This window comes from Engystomops pustulosus, chromosome 4, assembly GCF_040894005.1.
Source record: "Engystomops pustulosus chromosome 4, aEngPut4.maternal, whole genome shotgun sequence".
NCBI lineage: Eukaryota > Metazoa > Chordata > Amphibia > Anura > Leptodactylidae > Engystomops > Engystomops pustulosus.
Window position 1 is genome coordinate 137,503,978 of NC_092414.1, and position 13,888 is coordinate 137,517,865.

The 13,888-nt window shown below is 42.2% G+C and overlaps 1 protein-coding gene across 1 annotated transcript; it reads right to left on the reverse strand.

Moving 5' to 3' along the window:
* Positions 1–287: 287 nt before the first annotated feature.
* LOC140127213 (acrosin-like) lies at positions 288–4,366 on the reverse strand. Its single transcript, XM_072147626.1, has 5 exons — positions 4,068–4,366; positions 3,156–3,366; positions 2,194–2,459; positions 646–791; positions 288–560 (listed from the first exon to the last, which is right to left on the reverse strand). Exons 1-5 carry the CDS (start codon positions 4,351–4,353, stop codon positions 363–365), a joined length of 1,107 nt encoding a protein of 368 aa, XP_072003727.1. The 5' UTR covers positions 4,354–4,366; the 3' UTR covers positions 288–362.
* Between the last annotated feature and the right edge of the window lie 9,522 nt (positions 4,367–13,888).

Sequence of the window (13,888 nt, forward strand, 5' to 3'; positions counted from 1 at the left end):
AACACAACTATTATACAAATAATGCATCAAATGTATCACCCAGCATCATGCACTGTAATAAATATGTCACATTTCTATTGTCTAGTCTAAGTTTACACTTTCACAGTTGGTAAATTTTCATCTACCTATTGTTACAATAATACATGTATCACCAGTTGTTTCCCTAACACTCTGGGAGGAATCTTGATATAATTCTATAGTTCATCTGAAATTTGTGAGCTATTTTTTGGACTATCATCATATCTAAGCCTAAAGTTCAGACCTATACACTAAATGATACAGGATAATTATTTTGCAGAAATCGTATTTATTTTTTGAGGAGGTACATCTTTGGTGGACATATAAAATATGCTTTTTGTGATTTAGCTGAATCCGATAGATTTCCTGCTGGCAGGATCGGTTTCAACTTTTTCCAGGATCCAGTTCAGAAAAAACTGTGTGGAGCTATATATTCCGGGGCTTTTAGCCTGTGCACAGCCTGATCCCCAGCTTGTTACTCCAACCACAGAATAAATTTTGTTCCTGGGCTCTTTGCACATCAGTGGTCCTCCACTGTCACCCTATAGGGCAGAAGAGAAAATATATCAATACTGATGTCTGTAGGTATTTAACTTATCACTAAACATTCCATCTCATGTGCATTACCTGGCAGCTATCAATGCCTCCTTTCTCATATCCTGCACATAGATTGTAGATCCCTACTAGACCGTCATACCACGAACTGCTATTGCAGCGCTGGGGGGGAATCATCTGTACAGCAGCTTCTTGAAGAGTTTCAGATGCTTCTAGGTCTGCAAAGATAGGAATATTGTAACATGTTTATATACATTAGATGAAGAGAATATTGTAAGCTATATTACTAAATTCAATTTAATAACTTTGAGCATATGACACATACCGAGGGTTCATAAGTTATTCTTATGTACATGTTTATGACATCATGACACCTATGCTTTGCCAAGGTGAAAATTGCAGGTTCCTTCCTCTGCTGCTTTAACTACAGGCCAGTTAAGGCCTATGGGAAAGAGTTCTCTTTTGCCATTTGTTATTAGGACATAGGATAGACAATATGCAAAAGTATGTACACATTTCATCAAGTGGCTACTGCAATGAAAATGGTTATGGCTTCAGAAAATGGTTATGGCCAATTCAGATGTTTGCCATGGAGGAATATTAAGCCCTAATACCCAAAAAGGTTCTGCAAAAGACCATTAAGACCATATACAATGATATAAGGGGCTTCTAGCATTGTAATGGTTACACATTACAGGATATGGTGAGCTTAGAAAAATGACTTTGCTTAATATTTTAAAGAGCTAAGAGAGATATTTTGCACATTTGTCATATTTCTAAGGCATGTGTTTGCATATTATGGAGGAAACAACTTCAATACTAATCAATGTGAGCATAATGCCTATGGCATTATTTAATTGCTACATGTTTTCCTTACCCTTAAAATAAAAAACAATGTAAAAATTAAATTAAAACAGTTTATTTCATTATTTCTAGTAATACTACTTCTTATGTTTGTAGCTACCTATAAGACAGGAAGCTTGTGCATTTTTTATATCTAGAAGGACTTCTAGATATATATTATCTAGAATTGGTTACTTAAAGGGGTTGTCTGAGAGTTACTAATTAATATGGATAGATCATAAACTGGGGATCAGCAAAGATCCAACAACCATCACTTATCAGCAGTTTTTTCCATTGTGTACAAAGCTGGAAGTAGATAACTCCATACTCTGTGTAGTGCCTGCTTTACTTCTCTGTATATACTTACAAAAAAACAGCTACTTGGTGTGAGGCCACAGTGTCAAAGTCACACTGATCTTCAAATAATGTATGATCTTCAATAACTGTAGCTTTAAAATGTTTTTTGATGTTAGACAATTTCTTTTTGTCAGAAAGGTGACCAAAAAAGATACACCACGTGGCATCCACCTCTAGATCACCTGTAATATGACCCCTCGGACGCCGTGTGAAAATGTTTTCGCTGCTTGCAACTTTTAGAATATTTTATGCATGATATTCTGTGTCTGTTTAGCTCAACAGGTAGTTACTGTAATGCAGAAATGTGCAATGTCCTTAAGGACACAAGAGACAGACTTATATTCAGCTCTAACTAAGAACAGAACCTCCTATATCTGCAGGCCATGAAACAGTGAAAAATGAAACGGTGACAAAACGTACCATTTTCTTTTAGTACACCCCATCCTGCAATGAAGCAGTCAGTCATGAGAGAAACGTCTGCAGTTTTCTTAGGAAGACATGCCGGTTGTATATATTTGTTGTAGGAGATTGGTTTGTCCAAATATAACAGGGCAATGTCATTGCGCTGTGACTCAGTGTCATACTTTTCATGTTGTATCTTTTTTGCTATTTTTCGGATTTGCACTTCAGATCCAAGTACTGACAGTTTGTGTAGTCCAAATACGAGTCTCCAAGAGTAGAAAGAACTAGAAAAAAAATTAAGAAATTCGAACAATGAAAAGAAATATTATGTATGTATTGAAGAAATATGCAGACCGAATGGTCCATTGTGACAGGCCAGAATCTGAGGATTGGTTGACATGGGCAATAAGGACACATTTCCACGGCCACAGGTTGTAATACATGAGGTGTTGTAAGTATGGTATAAATCAATGTGGCATTTCTGGTGTCTCCAATCCACAATGATCTGATCAGGTTTCACTTATGTTCAGTTGCACTGGTATTAATCTAAATCATCTTATATCGCAATAAAATATATTTTTCTCAATGCAAACAGACAAAAAAAACAATAGAGAATTTAGTAATATCCTTTTATTTGCATACATATTCTCCATATATATAAAGGTTTATAAATTATCTGCCTTACAAAATTATATTGTATATGGCAATCCAGTATGCTACATTTGCTGTTGGAAATTGCCACTGGTTGATCAGAACCTCATTGGAGATATTTTTAGCCATGAAATGTATCATATCCACAAATTACATCCTGAGTGAAGGGCTTATTTCCCAACAGAGATCACCATGGATTCTGCTGGGTCATATCATTTGACTTTCTGTGAGGAATGGATTATATATGTACCCACACAATAAAACCCTCTGAATGAACCCTACGACACAACATATTGCATTAGCTTTTAAGTTATGAAGCTGTTTCTTACTCTCCCTTATTCCTGAAGCAGTGGGCAGCTGTCATAACCCATTGAGTGGTCAAGACTGTGGCTCCGCATAACTGTTGAAATGTCGATTCATCAATTGGACGCTGGATGCTGACTAACCATGGCCAGGACCCGGAAGCGGCATCTTTTCCTCCAACAATGCGTGAGCCGACATCATATCCTACCATGGGGCGATTTCCACATGCAAGAGATTCTACAGGAAAGAAGAATTTGACCACTGTGATATTTGCCATTATATTATGGGAATATGTACAATCATTTATTTTTCATTATCTGTATATCCAAAATATAAGTAAATAAAACTAGAGAGAAAAGAACTCTCAGAGATATTGGGGGGCAGTTATCATGCCTTTTTTTTCAAACATGGCAGAGAATTTCAGTTTTTTCCACCCTACAACACTCACAACAATTGGGTTATCCCCATTCTGGAGAATTTACTATAGCCTGCACAAGGAACTGGTGTACAATTCATCCTGGCACACAGAATCAGAGGCTCTTAGTATATCTAGTGTGATGCACCCCTGCAGGGCAAAGATCAAGACAGGCGCACAATGGCCACATTTACTAAAGTGTTTGCACCAGTTTTCTGTCTGACTTTCCACTAGAAAGAATTTGCAAACTGCTTACACATGTATTTAAGAATGTTTGCACTAGTTTTGCATTGCAGCTGCACTGCGTCTAACAGCACAGAAAAAATGTGCACTAAAGGGGCGTTATGTGCACCGTTGGATCGTGTACCACAATTCAAAAGCATTAAGATGCACCAGAAAAAAATGATCCATTCTGTCGGAGCAGTGCACCGATTATCTAAATAACTCAAAATAATATTAGAAGTCAGGTGAATTTCTATTAAATTCACCATAGCTCTATGGCCTTCTATAATTGTATACTTACTGCCAGGATAAGGCAAGCCATAGGTGATACCCAAAAATGGCAGAGTAAAGTGGTGACATGTAGAAACACCTGAAGATTCATTGTCATAGTATGTATTTGCATATGTTAGGAGCAAAATAACTGTAAATAGAAATCTGTTTAGCTTGTTGGGAGTAGTAGTATTGCGATGCAACCATGGAATGCCATAATTCCATAATATGACATAATAATGCAGCTCAAGCTCTAGAACTTTATGGTAAATTATCCCCAAGTGCTGCAATATTAATATACATGAAAAATATTGCATTATACAGTTATATATTGTTTCTGTAGATTGTAAAATTAAAAAATTATATCACAAAGTAATTTTGTGTTTAGAAATGTTATCATGTTTACAGCTATTTTCCACCAGTTGACAGATTACACAAGGTTATTTCATCTGCTGCCTTTACCAACTGTGCTAAACTTAGATGGATACATTTTGTCATATAGTATCTAGAATAGTTTACACTTGGAGTTTTGTTTTACGTTAGGGAGACTGAATCTAACTATAAGGACATACTAGGCTATTATGGTTAATATACTGCAGCTACGTACAATATTAGGAGCAAAGAGAAGTCAACCACAGCAAATAATATTTTAAATGTATGATTTATCTTAAGCCTTGTGCTTTGTACATAGCAGAATGTCAATTATTGCACATTTATTGTGCCCAGAGGAAAGATTGGAAATGGAGTATTGCTTTTTCAATGTGACTTAACATTTTGGAGTAGGATGGAAGATCAAGAGGCGATCAATGCATTCTGCACCTACGTGACACTCTTTTTGTAAGCGTTGTAGTTTACATGTGTACTTACTGGGAGGGGCTGGAAGGTTGGTGGCATGGTCCACAAAATGGCATAGCAGAATAGTGAAGATATGTAGAAACACCTGGAGCTCCATTGCAATTCTCTGTCTTCGTGCAGGGTAAGCAGGAAAAGAACTGTAACTAGGAGCCATGGTAGAATGTTGAAGGTGAAAGAATTGTGATATCATCATGGAATGTATATGTCATACTAATGGAAAGGAGGTCTCTGGAAACCATTACCATGTTTGATTATGCATATTGTATGCATACATATAAATATATATATGTATATTTACAGTACACACACACACATCAAAGTATAAAAATTTGTTAACAACAAAACAGTAAATCCTGTGCACGAGGAGCCTGTTTTTGCCATTTTGTATTAAAATTATCGAGATAAATGACACATTCTCAGTTATCAATAATTGTAGTTGAATTTTTTTAGTACAGCTTTAGTTACAAAGTAAGGATCCATGCACACGACCGTGTACTTCAGTGGGCTGTAATCCTGGCCGAAGCACACAGGCTTTGAAAACGGGCAGAAATAGGTCCTGTCCTATCTTTTGTGGCACCGTCGCCTGGCTTACTGTGCTTTGAGACACCATGGGGCTTATTTCCTAGGGGTCCCGCGGAACGCACTTTTGTCGGATTTTAGAAATTTTCAGGTTTCGCGCGGCTGTGACAGGTATTTAGAAGGGGATTGTGTTGCACGCGATCAGATTTTGGCGCAATCACGCCAGCTTTCATGCAACAGAAATCGGGGGACTGATTCGGACAGAGCATGGGATTTATTATTCAAAAAAAAAAATATTTTTTACTTGGGGCACATTTACTTACCCGATCCGAGGAGTTCCCCGAAAGTGCTTTGTCCGACGATAATGCACTCTGTTGCGATTCACTAAGATCGTGCTCCCGATATCCTGCATGTGCCGCTTCCCCACTCAGGTCCCCCGGAGTTCATCTTCTTCTTCCTGGTTCATGTAAGTGCTTGGGCTTGTGACATAATTTGAAAGTTAATTCCCGTGCTCACTCCAAAGCTGTCAGATAGTTCGACTGCACGCCCCCGATTTCTGTCGCATAAAAGCCAGTGCAGCTGTGCCAAAAAATTATCACATGTGACACAATCCCAGCGCAGACCCCTGTTAAATACCTGTCAAAGCAATGCAAATACCAAAAATGGTGCAAAGTCCGACCCTTAGTAAATAAGCCCCAGTATATTTCAAAGCGCTTTACAATCATTTGCTATAGAGCAAGAGGAGCTAAGCATATTTATATATAGATAGACAACTTGTCTTTTATTAAATTCCCTCTATCCCAACTATAAATCACAAGTGTGTGGAGAAGTGGTGGATGGGTTGTACTGTATGTTCGGCCAAGATATCTCAGTTCTGCCTGTTACTAAAAGCAACCAGGATATGAGTCAGTTTGCAGATGTCTCTGTGTTTTTTCTGAAACCTACTAGGGACCTGTGTTGCTGGAGTAGGGAGGTGAGGGTGGACCCCACTCCAACCAGACTTTGTGCTGGGTTTTGGGCTGTCCTACAGCTGTGCTGGGATGATATAAGCTGAGCAGTGTTGACCCACAGGTCTCACACGGCACCTGGGGAAAATATCTGTGAGTTTGCTGGTGTGTGTTGTTTAGGAGGCTGTGCAGTAGGCACAGTCTCTGGTGGTTAGGAGAGCCCATCTTTGGTTAGTGGCCAGATGGCCTAGGAATTTATTTTGTTTTGCTACCTTTAATTTTTTTTAAACATAAAACTGGCTGTGGACAGTTGCATCAAATGAATGGTGTCATTGCTGTGTCTCGTAAGAGTGCCCGTCTACCCCAGGAGACAACTACCCTGCATTTTTTTAACCCACAAAGCTATTTGCTCTATAGCACTGATGCTCAATATTGGTGTGAGGGCTTCATTGCCATCCTGCTTTACTTCAAGAAGTCGTTACCATTGCATCAACAAACATAGTATCGCACAAAATGCCCAACAATTTATGAATACACAAGTTCAGAACTTATCACTCCTGCTTCTGTAATGTCCATGTCAATCCTGCCCTGCTCCGAGATTCCTTATTGGTAGATGCCTGGAAACGACATCCAGAAGGAATTGACTTATATCCCCTATGGCTGGACTTCCAAAGAGCTCTGTCTGCCAGTCTTAACCAGACACATGGCCTGCAAACAGCAGCTGGATGCTGCTGTCTCATCTGTCTCATCAGGCCTTCAGCTCTGACTACATACAGAACCTGCCCAAGATTGCTGTCAAGCAGCTTCTACCTTCTCCAGCCCCAACTTGCCTAATCTGGGCTATGAGCTACCCCTAGCAGACTACATTTAACCAGATGATAGACAGGAGACAACCTTAGCATGTTACCATTGCAATGTGGAAGTTGAGAAATAAAGGAACTGTTGATGTTCTAGATCAGTGATGGCGAACCTATGACACTAGCCATTTTCAGTGACACGCAGCCGCCAGAGAGTTAAGTTTCATCCTCGGCTCCTCCACGGCCAGGTGCAGTAGCCGGGAGGCTGAGAGATTGTCACGCACTGATCTCCCAGCACTCCCCCCTCCTCCTCCCCCGGGCCGGCCCCTCCCCCTGTTTGAGCTGTGCCTCGTGTCTCCAGTCAGCACAGGTATCATCCCGGGGCTCAGCACCAGGAGAGGTGACCCGGCCATACACCGAGGTCACTCCTCTGCAGCTTCTGATAGTTGTGGAGGTGCACCTCTACACTGACCATCTCCACAGCAGGGATGAGGGAGGACAACGACTCTCAACATACAGTGAGTAAGGTCAGTGCACTGTATGATAGAAGACAGTCATTAGGGCTTGCATGTCAGTTTTGTGACGTACAAGCCCTGAAATAAATCGCAACGCCTTGCAAATCGCCATACGTTACAATTATTTTGCTCCTCATGAAGGAGATGCAGACAGCGGCGCCTGCACCCCTCGCTATAACTTGTGAACTTTCATGACTGAAAGTTTGCAGGTTACTAAGCAATTCCACACGTGTCTGATTGTAACCGATCTATTACAATGTGCGATTTGCACATAGTAATAGATGATGGGGAAAATCCCCATATACTGCCATATTGTAGTATGGCAGTACATTGTAGGATCAATCAGACAACCTAGGGTTAAAGTACCCTAGAAGTTAAATAATTATACATATTTGTTAATTAAACTATAAATATCACAAAATTATGTTTTTTTTGTCAAGGTGACACACCACCCAAGTTATGTCCGTTTTTTTTGGCGAATTTTGACACGCCAAGCTCAAAAGGTTGCCCATCACTGATCTAGATCTTACAAATATTAGAATAAGGTTAGTCTATTGTGTGACCACTCACTGGTGTACGCCACCTGCTATGACAATATTTAAACAGCAGGGGTCAGAGTATAGTAGGAAAAGAAGTGAGTGTAAAAAAATAACTTTTATTAGTCAATATTAAAAAATTGTTTGCCATAATGTATTATGCAATACTTGCATAATACATTGTGATAAGAAAGAGAAAGACCTTGCTAAAGCCAGACACTCAGGTAGGTCAGGCGCAACTGCAGCATTTAACGTGCCTGACAGGGGTCTCTCCCCCATGAATGTCCCCCCAGCGCAGTCTTCAGGGGTGCCAATCGCCGTCATGGCAGCCCTGAGGTCCAATCAGGACCCCAGTGCTGTCCTCAGGCAGTGCTTGTAAGATCCCATCTGTTATGGGATCTTAAAGGCACAGTGTCAGCCTATGCATGTGCATAGGTTGACACACCTAATACCCTGCAATACATCAGTATTGCAGGGTATTATCATGAACAAGAAATCATATAATATCACTAATAAAAAAGTAAAAAAAAAGCTCTTGAATAAAAATAAATGAATACATTAATAAAAATGCCCAAAAGCCCCAAAACATACAAAGAGACATAACGTAAAAAAAAGTCTTAATCATAACACAAACCCCACATCTGAAACAACCTGTAGATTTCAGCATCTGAAACAACCTGTAGAATTAAAAAAGATCATTATTGAACCCACTTGTGGAACATGTCACACTTGGGCGGACAAGTGTAGGGAAAAGTCTTTATGGGAAGAGTATGTGGAATCTCTGGACCACCACGTGGGATGATGGTACTAGCCGCAACCCTGGATTGGAGTCGAAGTGGTCCCTGGTCTTTGTGAGAGCCCGCCTCAAAGCGGGATGGTCTTGCTGCGGCAGGGTGCCACCAGGTCATTCCACGGGTGCGACTAGGCCCGCAGTGGCAGCCAAAGTAGGGAAGCAGGAAACAGGAACCACAGGATAGCACAGGAACCACAGGTACGGATCACCGGAGTGGGAACCACATGGATGGACCACCGGAGCTGGACACAGGAACAGACCTCTGGATGGCAGGACCTTGGCAGGAAGGCAGGACCTCAGGATGACCACTGGGATACAGGACCGCCATAGGAATAGAGGACCGCCACAGGGATACAAGACCTCCACAGGGATACAGAAATGCCACAGGGATACAGGAACGCCACAGAAATACCGGAAACCCAGGAACACGGAGGAACACTGGAATACAGACACACAGAGGAATCCTGGAAACACTGGAACAGGGAGGAACACTAGGAAACACAGGAGGGATTTCACTTCAGGGATAATGACTTGAATATCCGGCAGAGAGTGAAGGGAGGTGCCAGATTATAAGGACGAGACGGATTAGTCAGCCCCAATAAGAGGGACACTCCTGGAACACCGGGACCGAGCAGGGCAGGTGTGGAAGCTGGACTTGAGGTTGCTCGAACACGGACCGGATTTTTGCCAGGAACGTGGTAAAAGTAGCCTTGTCTGGATCACCACTACCCCATAGAGGAGTAGCCCAGGCCAGCGCCTCTCCAGAGAGCAAACAGAAGACAAATGCCACCTTAGAGCGTTCGGTGTTGAACTGGGACGACATCAGTTCAATGTGCAGCGAGCACTGGGATACAAAGTTACTGCACAATTTGGGGCTGCCATCAAATTTGTCAGGCATAAAAAATTTGGGTCTAGAGTCTTCTGCCGGGAAACATGGCGGGGTGACTGGAACAGCAGCAGGAGGAGTTGCGGGAGGCCGCTGTTGGGAGTCAATCATCAGTCTCGCAGTGGCATCGAATTTGTCTAGAAGTACTCCTCGGGCAGCAATCTCTTGAGACTGCTGGGCGATGATGCTGGGCAAATCAGCCAGTAGCTGATGTGGATCCTTGGCACGGTCCATGGCTTTAGCAGATTTCATGACCTTGGCGGAGTCCATGGCCGGATCATACTGTCACACTTGAGGGGACTTGTGTAGGGAAAAGTCTCTATAGAAAGAGTCTTTGGTCTTCGCCAGAGGGGGGTGCCACCAGGTCGTTCCATGGATGCGACTAGGCCCGCGGTGGCAACCAAGGTAGGGAAGCAGAAAACAGGAACCACAGGATGGCACAGGAACCACAGGATGGCAGACACAGGAATAGACCTCTGGATGGCAGGACCCTCAGGATGGCAGTACCTCAGCGGGACGGCAGGACCTCAGCAGGATGGCAGGACCTCGGCAGGACCTCAGGATGACCACTGGGATACAGGACGGCCACAGGAATACAGGACGACCACAGGAATACAGGACCGCCACAGGAATACAGGACCGCCACAGGAATACAGGACCGCCACAGGGATACAGGACCGCCACAGGGATACAGGACCGCCACAGGGATACAGTACCGCCACAGGGATACAGGACCGCCACAGGAATACTGGAAACAAAGGAAACCCAGGACCACGGAGGAACACTGGAGTACAGACACACAGAGGAATCCTGGAACACTAGGAAACAAAGGAGGGATTTCACTTCAGTGATAATGACTTGAAGATCCGGCAGATAGTGAAGGGAGGTGCCGGATTATAATAGCGAGCCAGATTAGCCAGCGCCAATCAGAGGGATGCTGGCCCTTTAAATCCTAAAGCCTAGTGAGCGGGGACATGCAGGACTAGTCAGGCAGCAGGATCGCGGCCTAGTTGGGACTGGAACCGAGCCAGGAGAGGTAAGTCCACCAAAAATTATGATTTTTACCTATTTCATCTCACAAAAAATGTAATAAAAAGTGGTCAAAAAACATACAGACTCCAGAATGATACTGTTGCAAAGTACAACATGTCCCGCAATCAAACAAGCCATCAACCAGCTCCATAGCCAAAAAAGTAAAATTGTTATGCCACTTGGAATACGGCAATGCAAAAATTATAGATTTTTTTCCCCACATTAGGTTTTATATGGCAAATTTAGTAAAACGTAAGAAAAAATATCATTTTGATATCATATCAAATCTAAGTATGGTTTCCTCACAATCGTATTGACCCATAGCATAAAGATAACATGATTATTGGGCTATACGGTGAACACCAAAAATAAAAAAAAGTTAAAAATGCAGTACATAATTGATGCTTTTCTACTTCTGCCCTCAAAAACATGTTAATTTTCAACAATTGGGAACACCAACTCCAAAATGGTAACACTGGAAAAAGCATCTCATCCTGCAAAAAAATGCCGTCACATGAACCCAATAACGAAACAGCTGAAATTTTATAGCCTACAAAAGGGGACAATGAGAAAACTAAAATTCTGCCAGTTGCCGGGCACTCCGTCCCTTCAGCGCTTCGCTGTGCGCCCATAAAACAAGTAACGTCCACATGTGGGGGGGTCTCTGTACTCGGGAGAAATTGCATAACAAATCTTAAGATTAATTTTCTCCTTATGTTTCAATACTATGGGAGTGGTTGAAAATTGCGGAGCAAAACGCTTGGCTATCTCCAGCTCATTTGTAGGCAGTGTATGGAGTGCTGGAGATAGAACTGAGCCGTGAAATTTCAGACTGCTCCCATATTATAGAAAGGAGTTGGAGGATGCATGGTTAACCTTCATTCAATTGGTGAAAACAGGACCTCTTTTCTCATGATCAATGGGGGTTCCTGATCTTTAACAAATCCATGTGATTCTGAGATTCTGAGAACTTGAAAATGTTCTACTTTTTCCACAACCGCAAAATTACTAAATAACTAACATTCACTAAATGTCTTCTTTATGTGGAGATAGTTTTTTATGCATACTCTTATTTTTGTAGGATGTTATGGGGCTTTGAACGTTAGGTGCGATTTTTCATATTTTCATAAAAAACGCAAATCCTGCTATTGAGGGACCTGCTCAGGTTTCAAGTCATTTTGAGAGGCCTAAATAAAAGTAAAACCCCATAAATTACCCATTATACAAACTATACCTATACCTATAACTATAAAGTACTTAAAACAACTTGTATGAAGTTTGTTAACTAGAGATGAGCGAGCACTAAAATGCTCGGGTACTCGTTATTCGAGACAAACTTTTCCCGATGCTCGAGTGCTCGTTTCGAGTAACGAGCCCCATTGAAGTCAATGGGAGACTCGAGCATTTTTCAAGGGGACCAAGGCTCTGCACAGGGAAGCTTGGCCAAACACCTGGGAACCTCAGAAAAGGATGGAAACACCACGGAAATGGACAGGAAACAGCAGGGGCAGCATGCATGGATGCCTCTGAGGCTGCTTAAATGCACCATTATGCCAAAATTATGGGCAACAGCATGGCCATGACAGAGTGACAGAATGAAGCTAGATAGCATCTAAAACATCCAATAATTGACCCTGACACTATAGGGGACGGCATGCAGAGGCAGCGGCAGCAGCGGAAGGCTAGAGAGTGGCATGGCGACATACCCTAAATGGACTCAGGCTTCAAACCAATGGGTAGCAGAGAGGAACCAAAGGAGGTGAGCAAGAAGCGCTCAAATAATATCGGTACATGATAAAAGTTTGCCAGTATATTTTGTGGATTACACAGCAGGGTGGCGACAAAGTTAACATGGAAGCCATGAAAACAATCCAAAATTCTGCCTTATCGTTTGATAAGGGGACCATATATGGAGGCAGTGAACTAGTAGTAGATTAAAGGTGCTGCAGTTAAAACTATGTTAGTTGTTTCTTGGCATGGAGCTGGCGCTCCGCTGCCAGGCGAGCTTTCGCCAATCCAAGCCCCTGTCTCTAGGCTACTCCCCAAACAGCACTTCTAAGAACCTTTTGTATAAGATCAAGTGTAGTAGCGTTCTTATAAGTTTAGGATATGGCGGGTGAGGGGAATGTAAACAGATGCGCAAGAAGCGCTGAAATAATATCCCTAAATGGTAAAAGTTTGCCAGTATATTTTGTGGATTACACAGCAGGGTGGCGACAAAGTTAACAAGTTTGTTGTGGAAGCCATGAAAACAACCCAAAATTCTGCCTGACACAGCACGTTTGATAAGGCGGGCATGTATGGAGGCAGTGAACTAGTAGTAGATTAAAGGTGCTGCAGTTAAAACTATGTTAGTTGGTTCTTGGCATGGAGCTGGCGCTCCGCTGCCAGGCGAGCTTTCGCCAATCCAAGCCCCTGTCTCTAGGCTACTCCCCAAACAGCACTTCTAAGAACCTTTTGTATAAGATCAAGTGTAGTAGCGTTCTTATAAGTTTAGGATATGGCGGGTGAGGGGAATGTAAACAGATGCGCAAGAAGCGCTGAAATAATATCCGTAAATGGTAAAAGTTTGCCAGTATATTTTGTGGATTACACAGCAGGGTGGCGACAAAGTTAACAAGTTTGTTGTGGAAGCCATGAAAACAACCCAAAATTCTGCCTGACACAGCACGTTTGATAAGGCGGGCATGTATGGAGGCAGTGAACTAGTAGTAGATTAAAGGTGCTGCAGTTAAAACTATGTTAGTTGGTTCTTGGCATGGAGCTGGCGCTCCGCTGCCAGGCGAGCTTTCGCCAATCCAAGCCCCTGTCTCTAGGCTACTCCCCAAACAGCACTTCTAAGAACCTTTTGTATAAGATCAAGTGTAGTAGCGTTCTTATAAGTTTGGGATATGGCGGGTGAGGGGAATGTAAACAGATGCGCAAGAAGCGCTGAAATAATATCCGTAAATGGTAAAAGTTTGCCAGTGTAT